The following is a 17,980-nucleotide window of genomic DNA, read 5'->3' on the forward strand; positions in this document are numbered from 1 at the left end:
ATAACTACAACTGTTAGGTGCCCTAAACTACTAACCCAGTAGTCTCCAACCTTCGGGTCGTGACCCTAAGTGGCGTCGCCTGGAATTCAAAAAGGGTTGCCTGAGATTATTATTATTTATTTTTTTTGGGTGGGCAAGATTCATTTTTGGGTGGGCCCTGCAACCCTCTAGATCCGGCCCTGGCCTTCACTGTGGCGTTCGTTCACTGTGATCGCAACTACATAACTGTGAAATTCGGAACTGCATCTTGCACGGTTGTGACGCTATCTCATCGGCAAAACCTGTCCACAGACAGACAGACAGACACCTGGCAAAGTAGTCAAAACAGCTTCTGTGGTAGTTCCCACTACAATAGGTGTCTGCAGGTCAGGATCACATTTTACCTTGATCACAACCACACAGACAGAAGTGAAAATAACACCAGACACTGTCGCGGCTGGTAAAAACACGAGCATCAAGCCACACAAAGTACGATGTCAGGAAGAATCCATCAGCTGTATGCATGGACACAGGGAAAGAAAACACGACACTTGTCACTGTCCTTGCTGCTGTGGTCACCAAGGTCAAAGCAAAAGACTCCCCAGCACTCCAGATGAGCTGGGACCTGGGTCCCCACGAGGGAAACCCTTTTGGGGTGACAGGATTTGGTTTGTTAAAGGGCCATTGATTTCTCTGTTCTTTGGCCATATGCATTGAGTCTGGGAGAGAGCAGCAAAACATAGTGCCTGTCTGGCCCAGGTTCCAAGTGTTTGCACTTTTTCTCGCTTCATCTTGCTTTGTTTGCTTCCTCTACGGCAGAGCAGAACATTTTGGTCTCTGATGCTCTGAGCAAGGCTGACACTGAGAAAAGGATGCAAACCAACTTGTATGAAACTGCCAAAAAGTTGTCACGGTTCATTACAACCAGTATGTGTTATTAATTGAAATTAAATTGGATAAATACTACATTACGTTATTTGAGATGTTGAACCTCTATGGATAGAAAACAGGTGATCTTACTCAGGTGATTATTCAAGTGATGCTCTGTATTGCAATCTTGACCGTTGGTTTTTGAGAAGAATCATACGGTTCACTTTGCCTTTCACTCAAATCTTGAGTCCCTCTGTTTTCCTTAGAGCTGGATGTCTCCTTCTCTGTCTCTCTGTGTCCCTCTGTTTTCCTTAGAGCTGGATGTCTTCTTCTCTGTCTCTCTGTGTCCCTCTGTTTTCCTTAGAGCTGGATGTCTCCTTCTCTGTCTCTCTGTGTCCCTCTGTTTTCCTTAGAGCTGGATGTCTTCTTCTCTGTCTCACTCTGTGTCCCTCTGTTTTCCTTAGAGCTGGATGTCTCCTTCTCTGTCTCTCTCTGTGTCCCTCTGTTTTCCTTAGAGCTGGATGTCTTCTTCTCTGTCTCACTCTGTGTCCCTCTGTTTTCCTTAGAGCTGGATGTCTTCTTCTCTGTCTCACTCTGTGTCCCTCTGTTTTCCTTAGAGCTGGATGTCTCCTTCTCTGTCTCTCTCTGTGTCCCTCTGTTTTCCTTAGAGCTGGATGTCTTCTTCTCTGTCTCTCTCTGTGTCCCTCTGTTTTCCTTAGAGCTGGATGTCTTCTTCTCTGTCTCTCTCTGTGTCCCTCTGTTTTCCTTAGAGCTGGATGTCTTCTTCTCTGTCTCTCTGTGTCCCTCTGTTTTCCTTAGAGCTGGATGTCTCCTTCTCTGTCTCTCTGTGTCCCTCTGTTTTCCTTAGAGCTGGATGTCTTCTTCTCTGTCTCACTCTGTGTCCCTCTGTTTTCCTTAGAGCTGGATGTCTTCTTCTCTGTCTCTCTGTGTCCCTCTGTTTTCCTTAGAGCTGGATGTCTCCTTCTCTGTCTCTCTGTGTCCCTCTGTTTTCCTTAGAGCTGGATGTCTTCTTCTCTGTCTCACTCTGTGTCCCTCTGTTTTCCTTAGAGCTGGATGTCTCCTTCTCTGTCTCTCTGTGTCCCTCTGTTTTCCTTAGAGCTGGATGTCTTCTTCTCTGTCTCTCTCTGTGTCCCTCTGTTTTCCTTAGAGCTGGATGTCTCCTTCTCTGTCTCTCTGTGTCCCTCTGTTTTCCTTAGAGCTGGATGTCTCCTTCTCTGTCTCTCTGTGTCCCTCTGTTTTCCTTAGAGCTGGATGTCTCCTTCTCTGTCTCACTCTGTGTCCCTCTGTTTTCCTTAGAGCTGGATGTCTCCTTCTCTGTCTCACTCTGTGTCCCTCTGTTTTCCTTAGAGCTGGATGTCTCCTTCTCTGTCTCTCTGTGTCCCTCTGTTTTCCTTAGAGCTGGACGTCTCCTTCTCTGTCTCACTCTGTGTCCCTCTGTTTTCCTTAGAGCTGGATGTCTGGCTGGATCGAAAACCAATAAAAAGGAACTAGCTCCAGGATGAAAACATGGCCCCGCCCATTATACCCCCAGGACCTCACAGCTTCAAGTATTTCACCCCAGAGTCGCTTGTTAACATCGAGAAGCGCATCCTCGAGGAGAAGAACAAGAAGCCGCCGAAGCCCCGATCGGACAGTAGTCACCGCGACACAGAGGAAGGAGATGAGCTCAGGCCCAACAGTGACCTGGAGGCTGGGAAGAGCCTGCCCTTCATCTACGGCGATGTTCCTGCTGGAATGTGGGCGACACCACTGGAGGACTTGGACCCCTACTATCTGGATTCAAGTCTGAAAGTGAGTTGTTGTTGTTACATAGGCCACATGCAAAACACCCAGTTTGATTTCCCGACTTGGCAGGCAAGAAAACCCCATTTGAACAGAAGAACCAAGTGTGTTGTGGACACAGATACAGCTTTGACAGTCTGCTAAATGCTATATCATGTTTATTATCAGACTGTTGTTCTCAACCTCCAAAAGTCCTTATCTCTTTCTCATGTTATACTGTTAGCTGCCTACTGTGTTAAAGCCTCATTATGTCGTTTTTTCTACTTGGGGAAACTGCGCCCCCACTAATCTTACACTTCCCTGTTTGTACGCTCAGATATCGGGGAGGGGGGGGGGGCAGCTCCAAATATCCCCATGTCTAGTGAAGGAAGTGCTAATTGCGCCGCTAATCAAGCTAGCAAGCGAAACACGTTTCACTTCCTGACCTATACGTATACTTCACAATAAAAGTCTACCGTTAGTTTGTCGGCGGAAAACTTTTAATTTGAAGGAGCTCTACAGGAAAAGTTCCGGGCAATTTGACACTGTCAAGCCGCTCCAGGACACAGCCACCCAAAAATAGTGCAGGAACAGGCCTTCGGAGGGCGCTGTGGGAATGACAGAGCCACCATTCTCCCTATTAGAAGTCACTGTACCATCAAAATGATTAAAAAGCCATTGAAAAAGGTACACAATGGGGCTTTAACTAACCATGTAATACAGGTCGGTATATGAAATTCACTATCATAACAGATGTGAAGAAGCTCAGCTCATTCCCTTTATGCCAGTCAAAATGGATGCTTGTGTGTATTATTGTGTTCTCTCTATGGACATAGGGAAAACATCAGAGCAAAGATGACCTTGAGGCATTATAGTACTGTTCAGTGTTTGACTCATTGGTGCAGAAGAGGGGAGCCAGTGAATGCATTATTAGTGTGCACAGAGAGATCATTCAGGGGTCACGACCTTTCTAGTAGACTTGTCCAATCACAGCCCAGTTGAAGCAGAGGGATGCAGTCAGTGGAGCACTGCAGGAGAGCTGTGGAGTGCAGCTCTTGGGGCAGTGATAACTCTCATATAGTTTTCTGCAGTGTTGATTAATGATGTGTGTTGATGCATGGTAATGGTTTGTCGGGTGCTTTTCCCCTCATGTAGAAGACACAGTCTGGCTTGAGCGACTAACAGGAAGTGGAAACACAGTCGGAAGTTCTGATTGTGTTTACACTTCCTGTGACTCGTAAACCTAGTCTGACTCATTATGTGAGTCAGACTAGGTTTGACCAGGTGAGTCAGACTAGTTTGAGCGGGTAAAACAGCGGGCGTTTTGAACAAGAAGTCGTGACACAATGGGTCAAGTGGGCGGGGCTACATAAGGGGAATAGAAGAGATGTAGAAATGACCTTTATGAATGTATGCCATGTTTCTTTTGTGGTGAAAAACACTTTTAGATGATGAGATCCATTGTCACACTAATATGTGTGTATATAGCATATATTCTTGTGTATGTGATTGACTAATAGGCCATGATATGTGGGCAAATTTCTGGCAACATGAGGTTTTGAATGTATTTCATCTATCTATCATCAGCTAATGAGGAAATGGCCAGCAGTGTTGCACAGTCCTTGTGCAACATCTCCAACTACAGTTGGGAAGCAGAGTAAAGTTTTCAAATGGATGAAATGAACACATCCCGAAAACGGAAGCATCAGTATCAGTTTGCACGAGCATTTGCTGATGGAAATGCTTCCTAGTGCACAAGTGATGGAGGCTAGCTCAGTGCTGCACGGTCACTATTTATAACGTTTCTATGTCCTGTGATTCTCAAAGAGGGATCGTGTTCACCAGTTAATCTTTCCGCTTGGAATCTAGCCTACAAAGATGCAATACTATTTTAAAAAACTTAGCTTTCAGATGCAGTAGCTCAATATGGCTATGCAGCCTAATCATGACTACATATACTACAGTCTTATCAACATTAAAGCCCCAATATGTTTTTTGTTGACCTTAATATAACTTTTAAATCATGTTCATGGTACACTGACTTCTAACAGGGAGAGTGACGCCTCTATCATTCCCACTCTGTGCCCTGAGCGGCTGTTTCCTGCAGCATGTGAACTTTGAGGCTCCGATCCAGACCATGTCAATTTGCCTGGATGTAACTCCATTTCCTGTGCAGCTCCTTTAGATTAAAAGTTTCCCACTGACAAACTAATGAGACTTTTTATTGTGAAATATGTATCCACCTTATTTTTGAATGCCCCACTGTAAAAAAGAATCGTGGGTACAAGGTCCGGTTTAACGTGACTCATTGTTGCCGCTTGCCATTTCCTTTGTTATACTCTGGCTGCAGACCCGAATTATAAACCGGAAGCTGGAGTCCGTTATAAAAGTTATAAATATAGTCACGTTATAAACAACTAACCAACGCTGGAGGTCCGTATGGAAACTCGAAGTGTGTGTTACTCGAAATGGTTAAAAGTTAAATCAATTTGGTGGCGTTTTACTGCCATGTAACATAGCTAGCTAGCCGCTAACATTAGCCACAGTTAGTAGCCGACTACCCACAATGCATTACGTTATCCCAGCACCCGAACAACACGGCTGTAGAGCAGAATGGCTCTGCTGTAAAAGGGTAAAATCCTCATAGATGTTTTTTTTGTCGGGGGCTGGGGGGTTATCTAAATTGGTTACACCGGAAATAGAACCCATAGTTAACGTAAGGCAAAATGGCCGCCAAAAATAAGGTGGATAGGAAGTGAACCATATTTATTCACTTGCTAGCTTGATTAGCGACACGATTAGCTCTTTGACTAAAACAAGTCGAGACAAGAACATTTGGGGATATTTGGAGCAACCCCCACACCCACCCAGCAAATCACTTATAAACACTGCAGAGAGGAAGAAGAGTATAAGCAGAAACAGTAAAATAAGGCGGATATCTATACACACAAACGGGGAAGTGTAGTATTTATTAACATTAGCATCTATAACTGTGGGGGCGCAGTTTCCCCAAATAGAAAAACAACATAATGGGGCTTTAAGATTTCTGTGATCTGAGAGGCCAGATCACCACCTGAGAGGCCAGATGTTAGCCCTGGCGCTAACATGCGTTTTCTGTGATCAGATTGCAATCAGACTGTATTTTATCACTTCAGCCTGATTCCATTTACACCTGGCGTTAACATGCATTTTCTGCAATCTGATTGCAATCTGATTGCAATCAGATTGCAGAAATGGTTGTCCTCTCAATCCGCATAAAGTTGCTGTATCCAGATTGAGAGGACACATTGCATTTACACTTGTGTTCAATGTGTACACAATGCATCCCTGACCACCTCCGGAGGTGGTTTGGCCGATCAGATTGCAATCCTTCTTCAATGCGTTTTGGGGGTGTTTACACCTGGCATTTCAAGTGATAAAACACAATCTGATCACAGAAAACGCATGTTAGCGCCAGGTGTAAATGGCCTCTGAGAGAGGAAGCACATTATGCCTTGATTAGTCTTTATACAAAGAGGAGGTACGCTGTTTCAGGGCTGTACAATTGATTTAAAATGAGACAAGTTGGTATCATAATATAACCTATTATATTCCAATTAATACTATCTGTGATGATACCAACCTCAATCCACCATCTACACTATCCTGAATTAATCGTGTTTTTTTTTTAAACTTATTGGATGTAAGATGCTTTTTTTAGGCCTCTGTAGAACACCATTGTAACTGTAGTCTCACACTGTAGGCCTGGAGCCAGAGAGGACAGGAAGCATAGGAGAGGACAGGAAATGGAGAGGAGAGGACAGGAAGTGTAGAGGAGAGGGCAGGAGAGGACAGGAAGTGTAGAGGAGAGGGCACGGGAGGGTGGTAGTACCTTGAGCTGTGGTGTGTGGAGTCGCCAGTCTCCTACATGCTGTGGCAGGGCTAGCCTGGTAGCCAGTCTCCTACATGCTGTGGCAGGGCTAGCCTGGTAGCCAGTCTCCTACATGCTGTGACAGGGCTAGCCTGGTGGTAGCCAGTCTCCTACATGCTGTGACAGGGCTAGCCTGGTAGCCAGTCTCCTACATGCTGTGGCAGGGCTAGCCTGGTAGCCAGTCTCCTACATGCTGTGGCAGGGCTAGCCTGGTAGCCAGTCTCCTACATGCTGTGACAGAGCTAGCCTGGTGGTAGCCAGTCTCCTACATGCTGTGACAGGGCTAGCCTGGTGGTAGCCAGTCTCCTACATGCTGTGACAGAGCTAGCCTGGTAGCCAGTCTCCTACATGCTGTTACAGAGCTAGCCTGGTAGCCAGTCTCCTACATGCTGTTACAGAGCTAACCTGGTAGCCAGTCTCCTACATGCTGTGACAGAGCTAGCCTGGTAGCCAGTCTCCTACATGCTGTTACAGAGCTAGCCTGGTAGCCAGTCTCCTACATGCTGTGACAGTGCTAGCCTGGTAGCCAGTCTCCTACATGCTGTGACAGTGCTAGCCTGGTAGCCAGTCTCCTACATGCTGTGGCAGGGCTAGCCTGAAGCCAGTCTCCTACATGCTGTTACAGAGCTAACCTGGTAGCCAGTCTCCTACATGCTGTGACAGAGCTAACCTGGTAGCCAGTCTCCTACATGCTGTGACAGTGCTAGCCTGGTGGTAGCCAGTCTCCTACATGTTGTGGCAGAGCTAGCCTGGTAGCCAGTCTCCTACATGCTGTGACAGTGCTAGCCTGGTGGTAGCCAGTCTCCTACATGCTGGACAGAGCTAGCCTGGTAGCCAGTCTCCTACATGCTGTGACAGAGCTAGCCTGGTAGACAGTCTCCTACATGTTGTGACAGGGCTAGCCTGGTAGCCAGTCTCCTACATGCTGTGACAGAGCTAGCCTGGTAGCCAGTCTCCTACATGCTGTGGCAGGGCTAGCCTGGTAGCCAGTCTCCTACATGCTGTGGCAGAGCTAGCCTGGTAGCCAGTCTCCTACATGCTGTGGCAGAGCTAGCCTGGTAGCCAGTCTCCTACATGCTGTGACAGAGCTAGCCTGGTAGCCAGTCTCCTACATGCTGTGGCAGGGCTAGCCTGGTAGCCAGTCTCCTGCATGCTGTGGCAGGGCTAGCCTGGTGGTAGCCAGTCTCCTACATGCTGTGACAGTGCTAGCCTGGTGGTAGCCAGTCTCCTACATGCTGGACAGAGCTAGCCTGGTAGCCAGTCTCCTACATGCTGTGACAGAGCTAGCCTGGTAGACAGTCTCCTACATGCTGTGACAGAGCTAACCTGGTAGCCAGTCTCCTACATGCTGTGACAGAGCTAGCCTGGTAGCCAGTCTCCTACATGTTGTGAAAGAGCTAGCCTGGTAGCCAGTCTCCTACATGCTGTGACAGAGCTAGCCTGGTAGCCAGTATCCTACATGCTGGACAGAGCTAGCCTGGTAGCCAGTCTCCTACATGCTGTGACAGGGCTAGCCTGGTAGCCAGTCTCCTACATGCTGTTACAGGGCTAGCCTGTAAGAGATCCATGGCCTGTAGGGCAGCGGGAGGGCCCACTCAGCAGAATTGGCCCCAAACAGCCGCCTGTGCTCCCTCATAGGACCAGTGCAACTATCATGAGTGTGTGTGCCTCTTGTGATCTATCGATCCACGGCCCCAGCTCAGTGGTGGCCACAGGAAGGGTTGCTGCGTTAGTCCTCGTCTCTTCTTAGCCTTCCCACTTTGCGTATTAGCCGGTGCTTACAGTACCTCTCTGGCTCTCTCTACTGTATGTTACTCCTCGCCTCCCTCTGTTGAGGAAGGAGAGTTACTGCGGTCTTGTTTTACACACAGTTTTACATAGTTGACGTTGATCGATTTTGCATCTCAGTTTGCCCATCAGCATCTTGCTTCTACACACCTACTTTAATGGCTACCAAATGTGAAATATGAAGAATGATCTTTTATCTGCCACAGTTTCTTATGGTGCATTCACGTTTGAGAAGCAGACAGACGGGACAGGATTTTGCCACAGCAAAGAGCTGAAGGAGCTGCTGCAAACGATCAAATATTAGATTTGGCCATAGTTAGACACCGTTTTCCAGTTTTTCTGGATGTTAACAATGGCACCCCCCCTCCCAATTTGCAGGAGTAGTGTTACTAGCCAGAACATGATGGCTCAAATGAAAGTAGAGCCGTATGAAATCCATTTTATTGTATTTTTCCAAATTCCATTTTATTTTTTTCCCAATTAAGTTTTTTGCATTTGAATCTCAGGGGTTAGGGTCCAGCCCCTTCAACATGTTTCTCAGCGTGAAAACCAAGTTGTCACGTGACGTAAGGGTCCCACGCAAGACCAACCCCCCTCTCAAAACACCCCAATCCAAAACAAAAAAAATTCTCTAGGCCTATTTTACAATTATGAAATCATTTAGGTTGCTACAAAAATTAGGTCTACGTTTGATTTTGATCATTAGGCCTGCTTTTTATAAATTTCAGCACACTGCAATGTTATTATAATGTTTTACAGTTGATACCATTTTTATTACCAAATTCCATGATTCCATCAGTTTTTTCCATTTTGCGGAAATCATATGGTCCTAAATGAAAGCTACAGTTCTGTTCCTGCATGGCTTTCCATACTTGCTTGCTGGGGGTGGGCAGGTCGGACAAGTCGCTCTCTGAATCCGACCTCTCCGAATGGGGAGGGGCCTCGGCCCACGCCCCCGGCCCCTCCCCAGCATTTGAGTAGACTAGTGGGGTTGTGAAGGGGGCGGGGCTGTGGGGGGTTGGAGAGCTCAGCGAAATCTCCGCTCAGTGTTGCCAGATAGGCGGGCCTTTCCCCCCATTTGGGCTGGTTTGGGGTGCATTGTGCGAGGGGGAAAATGGGCTTGGGCCAATTTAAAGAGCCACTTGAAGTTGTTTCCATACACCTGCATTATTATTATGTGCATTTTGGCGGTTTTTGAACAGTCTTTGGGGCTGGAAAACATTAGCTGTATACTATCTGGCAACTCTGTCCAGATCCCTCTTGTCACAAGCATTTCTGGCAAGCAGCTGGGCCAGCAGAGCAAGAGAGAATCGTGTTGCGTGCACATTATGCTAACGTTAGCTACCAGTTTAGCTTAGCTTACCCTTTCGTGTATGTTCCCCAAACTCTCCTGTTATTTCCAGCAGTCTTTTGTCTCGCTGCCTTCAGGCTCTTCTGATGCCTGTCTGATCACATGGTGCCTGTCTGATCACATGGTGCCTGTCTGATCACATGGTGCCTGTCTGATCACATGATGCCTGTCTGATCACATGGTGTCTGTCTGATCACATGATGCTGATCACATGGTGCCTGTCTGATCACATGGTGCCTGTCTGATCACATGGTGCCTGTCTGATCACATGGTGCCTGTCTGATCACATGGTGCCTGTCTGATCACATGATGCCTGTCTGATCACATGGTGCCTGTCTGATCACATGGTGCCTGTCTGATCACATGGTGCCTGTCTGATCACATGGTGCCTGTCTGATCACATGGTGTTTCATTGCCTACTGTGACCTTTCTGTGAAACACAGCTCAAATATTTCACCTCAGGAATATATTAGAGATCTTTAGTCCCATGATTGCCCATGTAGAAATATCTTAGACCAGAAGCTGGACATATGGAAGCTGGACATATGGAAGTTGAACATATGGAATTTGATAACCCAAAATCCTGCAGAAATATGGAAGTGGAAGTCATTTAAAAGTTTAGCCCCTGGTGTTCTGGTGCATGCCTATCGTACCCCTTTATGATATTAGAGAAAGCCTTGAAAATGGCTTCATGTCTTTGACCTTTTGTGACCTCTATGATTATTCACTTCATACGCTTAAAGGGACAGCTCACCCTAAAATCCAAAATACATATTTTTCCTCTCACCTGTCGTGCTATTTATCCATCTATATCGTTTTGTGTTAGTTGCCTGAGTTTTGGAGATATCGGCCGTAGAGATGGCTGCCTTCTCTCCAGTACAATGGAACTGGATGGCACTCGGCTTGTAGGCCTCCATTTTCTTTTGTAGAAACTAGCTAGCAGCTAGCAGGTGTAGTTCGGTCAAAAGAAAATAGTTCCTACATGAAACTGCTCATAACAAGGTCTGTGGATTATCTCGAGTAACCAGGTCATGGTTTCTGGAAAGAGACATTGCTGTTGAGTGTATCAAATGTATTTCTTTCGGCACCACAAGCCGAGTGCCATCCAGTTCCATTGTATTGGAGAGAAGCCAGAAACTCTGCGGCCGATATCTCCAAAACTCAGGCAAATAACACAAAAGTATATAGATGGATAAATAGCACTGCAAGTGAGAGGAAAAATATCTATTTGGGATTTTAGGGTGAGCTGTCCCTTTAATCTACACTGTTGTATCAATTTAAGAACATGAAAGCCTGCGTAGGGTAAAGCTTTAGGCCTTGTAACAAAAATGGTGCTGGTCTGATGCCAAAGTAATTGATTTTTTGTATCTTCAGGTCCAAATATCTTAGAAATTGATTCCAAATGAAATAAACAAGAGTTGTGCACAAGACGTAGATATCTATCTACGGCTGGCTACTGCGAGACTAAGTGAAGGAAGAGGTAGTGTGTTTCTAATTCGCCAACTAGATTGCTTATCTAGTTTATCTAGATCTATTAGGCGATTGCTCCCCCCACCCTTGATGCCGCAGATGTGCTGCGGTGTTTACATCGGCCCAATATCTGGACTAGGCTACCGTCACGTCACCCATTGCTTTTTGGACTCGTGTTTTGAAGCCTCGAGGTTGACAATTTCACCGTCGCCATCTTGATTATTTGGAGCCAGAAGTGACGTGAATTTGGACAAGAAAAGCTGCAGTGCGGCCGGCCTGTTATTGGTCCGTGATCAGTGAGCTGCGCGGTCACTGGACAGGCGACCTGTCAATCACACGCCAAACACACACTTTTTTATTGTCTCTTTTATTCTAAATTGGCCCAAAATTGACAAAATGAACATGACGCTGTATTGAAGAAGACTTGAAACTGGCGATTGAGACCATAAACTCATTCGAAAAATGTTTACAGGGGCCATAAATCAAGTGAGAAATCGCCAGCAGGTGGAGTCGCCCCCTGCAGGCAGACCTATGAAACGTCATCTCCCCTTCCCGTCTTACTATCGTTCATATCATCCACTGTCCCAATCCACTCATGTCTTTGTCCTTTACCACACCTGGGGAAGTGCCCCTCCCCCTCATGCATATTCATGCTTATCCTACCTCACCTCTCCAAGCTCCTCGTCTCCTCTACTCGACCCACAATCATCCTATCGCTCACCATTGTATGTCAATGAGTGTGTGTGAGTCTGTGTGTGTGTGTGTGTGTGTGTGTGTGCGTGCGTGTGCGTGCGTGTGTGTGTGTGTGTGTGTGTGTGTGTGTGTGTGTGTGTGTGTGAGTGTGTTACTGTCAGCTACAGGAAACCTGATCACAGCACTCATGCATCAAAGAGAGGATGAGGGGGCAGTGGCGAGGAGAATTGCAGCGTTGCAGTTCTTGTTTTCCCCTGTGATGGGGAGAGGACTGCCTGTGATGGGGAGAGGACTCCCTGTGATGGGGAGAGGACTGCCTGTGATGGGGAGAGGACTGCCTGTGATGGGGAGAGGACTGCCTGTGATGGGGAGAGGACTGCCTGTGATGGGGAGAGGACTGCCTGTGATGGGGAGAGGACTGCCTGTGATGGGGAGAGGACTGCCTGTGATGGGGAGAGGACTGCCTGTGATGGGGAGAGGAGGACCGCCTGTGATGGGGAGAGGAGGACTGCCTGTGATGGGGAGAGGACTGCCTGTGATGGGGAGAGGACTGCCTGTGATGGGGAGAGGACTGCCTGTGATGGGGAGAGGAGGACTGCCTGTGATGGGGAGAGGAGGACTGCCTGTGATGGGGAGAGGACTGCCTGTGATGGGGAGAGGACTGCCTGTGATGGGGAGAGGAGGACTGCCTGTGATGGGGAGAGGACTGCTTGTGATGGGGAGAGGACTGCCTGTGATGAGGAGAGGACTGCCTGTGATGGGGAGAGGAGGACTGCCTGTGATGGGGAGAGGAGGACTGCCTGTGATGGGGAGAGGACTGCCTGTGATGGGGAGAGGACTGCCTGTGATGGGGAGAGGACTGCCTGTGATGGGGAGAGGACTGCCTGTGATGGGGAGAGGAGGACTGCCTGTGATGGGGAGAGGACTGCTTGTGATGGGGAGAGGACTGCCTGTGATGAGGAGAGGACTGCCTGTGATGGGGAGAGGAGGACTGCCTGTGATGGGGAGAGGACTGCCTGTGATGGGGAGAGGAGGACTGCCTGTGATGGGGAGAGGAGGACCGCCTGTGATGGGGAGAGGACCACTTGTGATGGGGAGAGCACTGCCTGTGATGGGGAGAGGACTGCCTGTGATGGGGAGAGGACTGCCTGTGATGGGGAGAGGACTGCCTGTGATGGGGAGAGGACTGCCTGTGATGGGGAGAGGAGGACTGCCTGTGTTGGGGAGAGGAGGACTGCCTGTGATGGGGAAAGGAGGACTGCCTGTGATGGGGAGAGGATTGCCTGTAATTGGAAGAGGAGGACTGTCTGTGATGGGGAGAGGAGGGCTGCCTGTGTTGGGGAGAGGAGGACTGCCTGTGATGTGGAGAGGACTGCCTGTAATTGGAAGAGGAGGACTGTCTGTGATGGGGAGAGGAGGACTGCCTGTGTTGGGGAGAGGAGGACTGCCTGTGATGTGGAGAGGACTGCCTGTAATTGGAAGAGGAGGACTGTCTGTGATGGGGAGAGGAGGGCTGCCTGTGTTGGGGAGAGGAGGACTGCCCGGGCATTTCAGATGTCTGCTGTGATTAGGCGATGCTAAAAGCCCCTGTAGTCACACAGGAGGAGGAGGGAGGGAGCTGGTGTCTTAGCTGGCACTGTGCACGTGTATATCTGTCTGTGTTTGTGTGTAGGAGGCGTAGAAACAGAGCCAGACGATTGGCCTCTGCTGCCTGTTCTACAGAATGGAGAAAGCTATGTCGTTTCAGCAGGTATCAGGTGTCACCGCTCTTGTTGCTGTTAAGTGTTATTCTGTCCCCAAAGGTGGCATTTTGGCCACCATGTGGCCACAGGGAGGTACAGTAGAGCAGCCATTTGCCCAGGTTTCAGCAGAGAGAGCGGCTATAGTGAGTGCAGATGGGGAGCTCACAGATACAACAGTCATGGTCGCCTATGAGTCTCAGCATTGAGCTCTGTGCAGGCCACTCCTCCTATGAGTCTCAGCATTGAGCTCTGTGCAGGCCACTCCTCCTATGAGTCTCAGCATTGAGCTCTGTGCAGGCCACTCCTCCTACGAGTCTCAGCATTGAGCTCTGTGCAGGCCACTCCTCCTACGAGTCTCAGCCTTGAGCTCTGTGCAGGCCACTCCTCCTACGTGTCTCAGCATTGAGCTCTGTGCAGGCCACTCCTCCTACGAGTCTCAGCATTGAGCTCTGTGCAGGCCACTCCTCCTACGAGTCTCAGCATTGAGCTCTGTGCAGGCCACTCCTCCTACGAGTCTCAGCAGCATTGAGCTCTGTGCAGGCCACTCCTCCTACGAGTCTCAGCATTGAGCTCTGTGCAGGCCACTCCTCCTATGTAACCTCGCGTCACCAGGCTCTTCTCGGCGAGAAAGAGCCTGGCTCCCGCCCACAATTGATTTTGTCACCCTACTGGTTCCCGCCTAGAGCCCGCCCTAGACCGGATGGCAGCGTTTCTAGCTCGTCAACTTTCACGTTAACTTGACAATTTGACCCAAGTATCAGAATCCTCTTTCACCGTTTTGACCGGTGTGTCAGGCGGTGGTGGCGGAGATGCCATATTGCATAAACGTTTTGTTTTATGTAACGCTAGCTTTGTTTTGATCAGACTCTAGTTTAGGTAACATCACCGCGTCAAGCTAACGGCAACAAAGACGTTGTTAGGCGCATTGCCATCCGGTGTTAATTCTGGGTCCGGGGTTTACGCCCCCATGACAAAAAGCGGGGTGGAAGGTGCCCAGACTACCTCCTATGAGTCTCAGCATTGAGCTCTGTGCAGGCCACTCCTCCTATGAGTCTCAGCATTGAGCTCTGTGCAGGCCACTCCTCCTACGAGTCTCAGCATTGAGCTCTGTGCAGGCCACTCCTCCTATGAGTCTCAGCATTGAGCTCTGTGCAGGCCACTCCTCCTATGAGTCCCAGCATTGAGCTCTGTGCAGGCCACTCCTACGAGTCTCAGCATTGAGCTCTGTGCAGGCCACTCCTCCTATGAGTCTCAGCAGCATTGAGCTCTGTGCAGGCCACTCCTCCTACGAGTCCCAGCATTGAGCTCTGTGCAGGCCACTCCTCCTATGAGTCTCAGCATTGAGCTCTGTGCAGGCCACTCCTCCTGGCACTGGAGGCATGTTAAAGATGATCGTCGGGGGGCGCAGGAAGCCATTACATTATGCCCATGTCCCACCATCTCTGTCTTTGTCTCTGTCTGTCTCTCTATCACTCCCCCCCCCGCCTCCCCCTCGTTCTCTTTCCAGGCTGTAGTAAATTAGAGCAAGGGCCAGGCTTTAGTGCTCTGTCTGAGTCCTTAGTGTCTGATGACACAGCATCATCCTGCACTGAGGGGAGGGGAGGGTGGGAGGGAGGGAGGGAGGGAGGGGAGAGGGGGAGAGGGGGAGGGAGGGGGAGGGGGAGAGGGGGAGGGGAGGGAGAGGGGGAGGGGAGGGAGGGGGAGAGGGGGAGGGGAGGAAGAGGGGGAGGGGAGGCAGAAACATCTAGAGGGAAGTGTGCCTCCACTCAACTAGACAGGCTGGGGGTAAAGTGCAGCGATGGTGGGGATGGAGTAGCGATGTGTGTGTGTGTGTGGTGTGTGTGTGTGTGTGTGTGTGTGTGTGTGTATTTTCACACGTCCCATTCAGTCCTCCAAGTGAACTCAGACCTCTTTTAGTCTGTATTTTTTGTGCATATGTGAACATTCCAAAAGACCCCTCTGAAGTGAACCGAACTCAGACCTCCTCTGGAGGTGGTCTGAGTTCGGTTCACTTCCAAGTCCCCGTTGCTGTTCTCTTCCCCTGTGCAGTGTGAACACAAAGCACTCCAGGTTCACTTATCTCATTGTTGGCTCTTTGCTGGTAACAACTTCAGTGTATCGCCCGAGTTCTACCTCTTATGCCCATGTGCCTATTTGCTGTTTTCTGATAGGCTTAAGGCAACTTTGTGTTGGTAACAGAACTTAACGTACTTTGTTAAGGTTTTGAAAGATGTGTTTCTTTTATCCAATACATACATACAATATAGTACAAGACAAATATAAGAACAGCCATCTTGTTCCAAGTGAAAACTACTTATAATCCAAAGCAGTAAAGGTATGAGCTCCATTGGAAATATGTATAGTGTGAACAGAAAGGAGACTGAGGCCCCATCAGAGCTGAAGTGGACCAGCAAGAGAACTGACAATGACTGCGTTTACATGGACTTGAGTATCCCGGTTACTGTCGGGGGTTTGGAGTATCCCGTTTTTGTGTTTGCGCATGTAAACATCATATCCCGGTTTCAGAAACCTGGATAAGCCCTTATCCCGGTTTTGAGAAAGCCGGTTATGCTAGCTGGAGTACTCCGAAAGAACCCGGGATACTAGATAGGAGAAAGCATCGAAATGCTGACCTATTCAAGTCTGTAGTATACAGACTACAGGACAAAGGTGTTGTGACTCAAATGAAACGGGGACAGACCAACGCAAACGGTGACGCAAACGGGGACAGACCACCGTGAAGACGGAATCCAAGGGAATCCCATACAGTCTTGGCCCAAAAAAGGTGAATGACGTCACACGCAGCCAATACAAGTGAAAATATAATAATAATAATGACGCCGGTTTGTATTGTAAAGATCACAGGCGCCTGCGCAAGTAGCATGCAGTGATCAGTAACCGGGGTATACTAGTACTGATCATGTATACAGGGATATGAATAAGCTGCTTTCTCTCTCCTCCATGTAAACGCCATATCCCGAATATGATCAAAACCGGGATAAGCCTCATAACCGGGATACTCAAGTCCATGTAAACGCAGTCAATGTGAAACCAAAAAGAACTGAGTCCCTTTTCTGTTGGTCCACTTAAAGAGGTCTGAGTTCGGTTCTTTTAAAGGGGTCCAAGTGTGAAAACAGAGGTGGGCTCAGAGATTAACCGAGCCCGACCCATGAGCCCTGGTCATTTTTTGGTCCCAACTCAGCAGAGTTGGGCTTCACGTTAAGCTGAAGCACTGCGTTTGTGTTCGCCTCGCGCTGTCGTCACGTTGTCACCAGTAAAGTTACAGCCTGCCCGTTTATCCTGATGACACGCACGCATGTGAACAGCAGGATAGTAACGTTCAGCTGAACACGGTGAACATACACACGTTTCTTCATTTGATCTACCGTAAATTCCGGACTATAAGCCGCACCGGTGTATAAGCCGCACCTGCAAAGTTGACTATTTTTTTCTTATATAAGCCGCACCGGACTATAAGCCGCGGGTGTTTTAATGGGTTTTTTTTTTTTTTTTTTTTTGTGTTTTAATGTTTAATTACCATATGTAAGGGTTCATGCACAGAGGGGATTGTCGGGAAAGAGATGGCTGTTTGAGGAAGCTCCCATTTATTAACATTTCAACAAAACAACATAACACAACACCACCTGTGTTGTTTTTTACAGTGCACACAGTGTCATACAGTGTCATACAGTGTGGTGAAAAGAGGGCAAGAGAGGAAATTAAAACTTATTATAGTTATATAGGATTTATAGTTAGAAAGAGTGCTAAAAAAGAGATTTTTTTTTTTTTTTTTTTTTTTTTTTTTGAAAAAATCCATAGATAAGCCGCACCGTTATATAAGCCGCAGGGGCCAAAAAAGGCCAAAAAACGGGAAAAAAGGTGCGGCTTATAGTCCGGAATTTACGGTACTTCAAGGAAGGCTCTGGTGATTTTCAACCCGCTTTGTATTATTCAAATCTCTTGTGTTTTCTGCATCCAGTCATTTGACTGCCTGCAGAAACTCCACTTCCGCTTCCGAGGTCCAGAATGAATAAAGTGTGCAGGAAAACATGAAGACAAGGTGAAGGCTGCTCATCTGCATATGACTGACATTGTAATGATGCAAAGCGGGTTGAAAATCGGCAAAGCCTCCCCTTAACAACAGCATGAAAGCCTCCCCTTAACAGCAGGAAAGCCTCCCCTCACATCACTGATGATGTCATAGACATTGTGACATCATCAGTAGGACAAAAATGTAATAAACAAACAAACAGAGCCCACTTGCTCCCCTTTATATTTATAATTTAAAGGTCCCATTCCATGCAAAAGCTGTTTTTACTTGTAAATGCATATATACTGCTGTCATCCCTCCCTGTAATGAGTGGTCACAACCTCAGAACTGCCAGAGTTGGATTT

General features: G+C 48.1%; 1 protein-coding gene across 1 annotated transcript in view; it reads left to right on the top strand.

Moving 5' to 3' along the window:
- Positions 1-2,376: 2,376 nt before the first annotated feature.
- Positions 2,377-17,980, top strand: part of LOC310799356 (sodium channel protein type 8 subunit alpha-like) — a gene marked incomplete at both ends in the record, with an annotated part of 92,466 nt that continues 76,862 nt past the window's right edge. The window contains one exon of the mRNA XM_083661948.1: positions 2,377-2,661. Coding sequence (XP_083518074.1) covers positions 2,377-2,661 — 285 coding nt within the window. The remainder of the gene's footprint in view (positions 2,662-17,980) is intronic.

Source organism: Poromitra crassiceps (genome assembly GCF_964638095.1).
Source record: "Poromitra crassiceps genome assembly, chromosome: 27".
NCBI lineage: Eukaryota > Metazoa > Chordata > Actinopteri > Beryciformes > Melamphaidae > Poromitra > Poromitra crassiceps.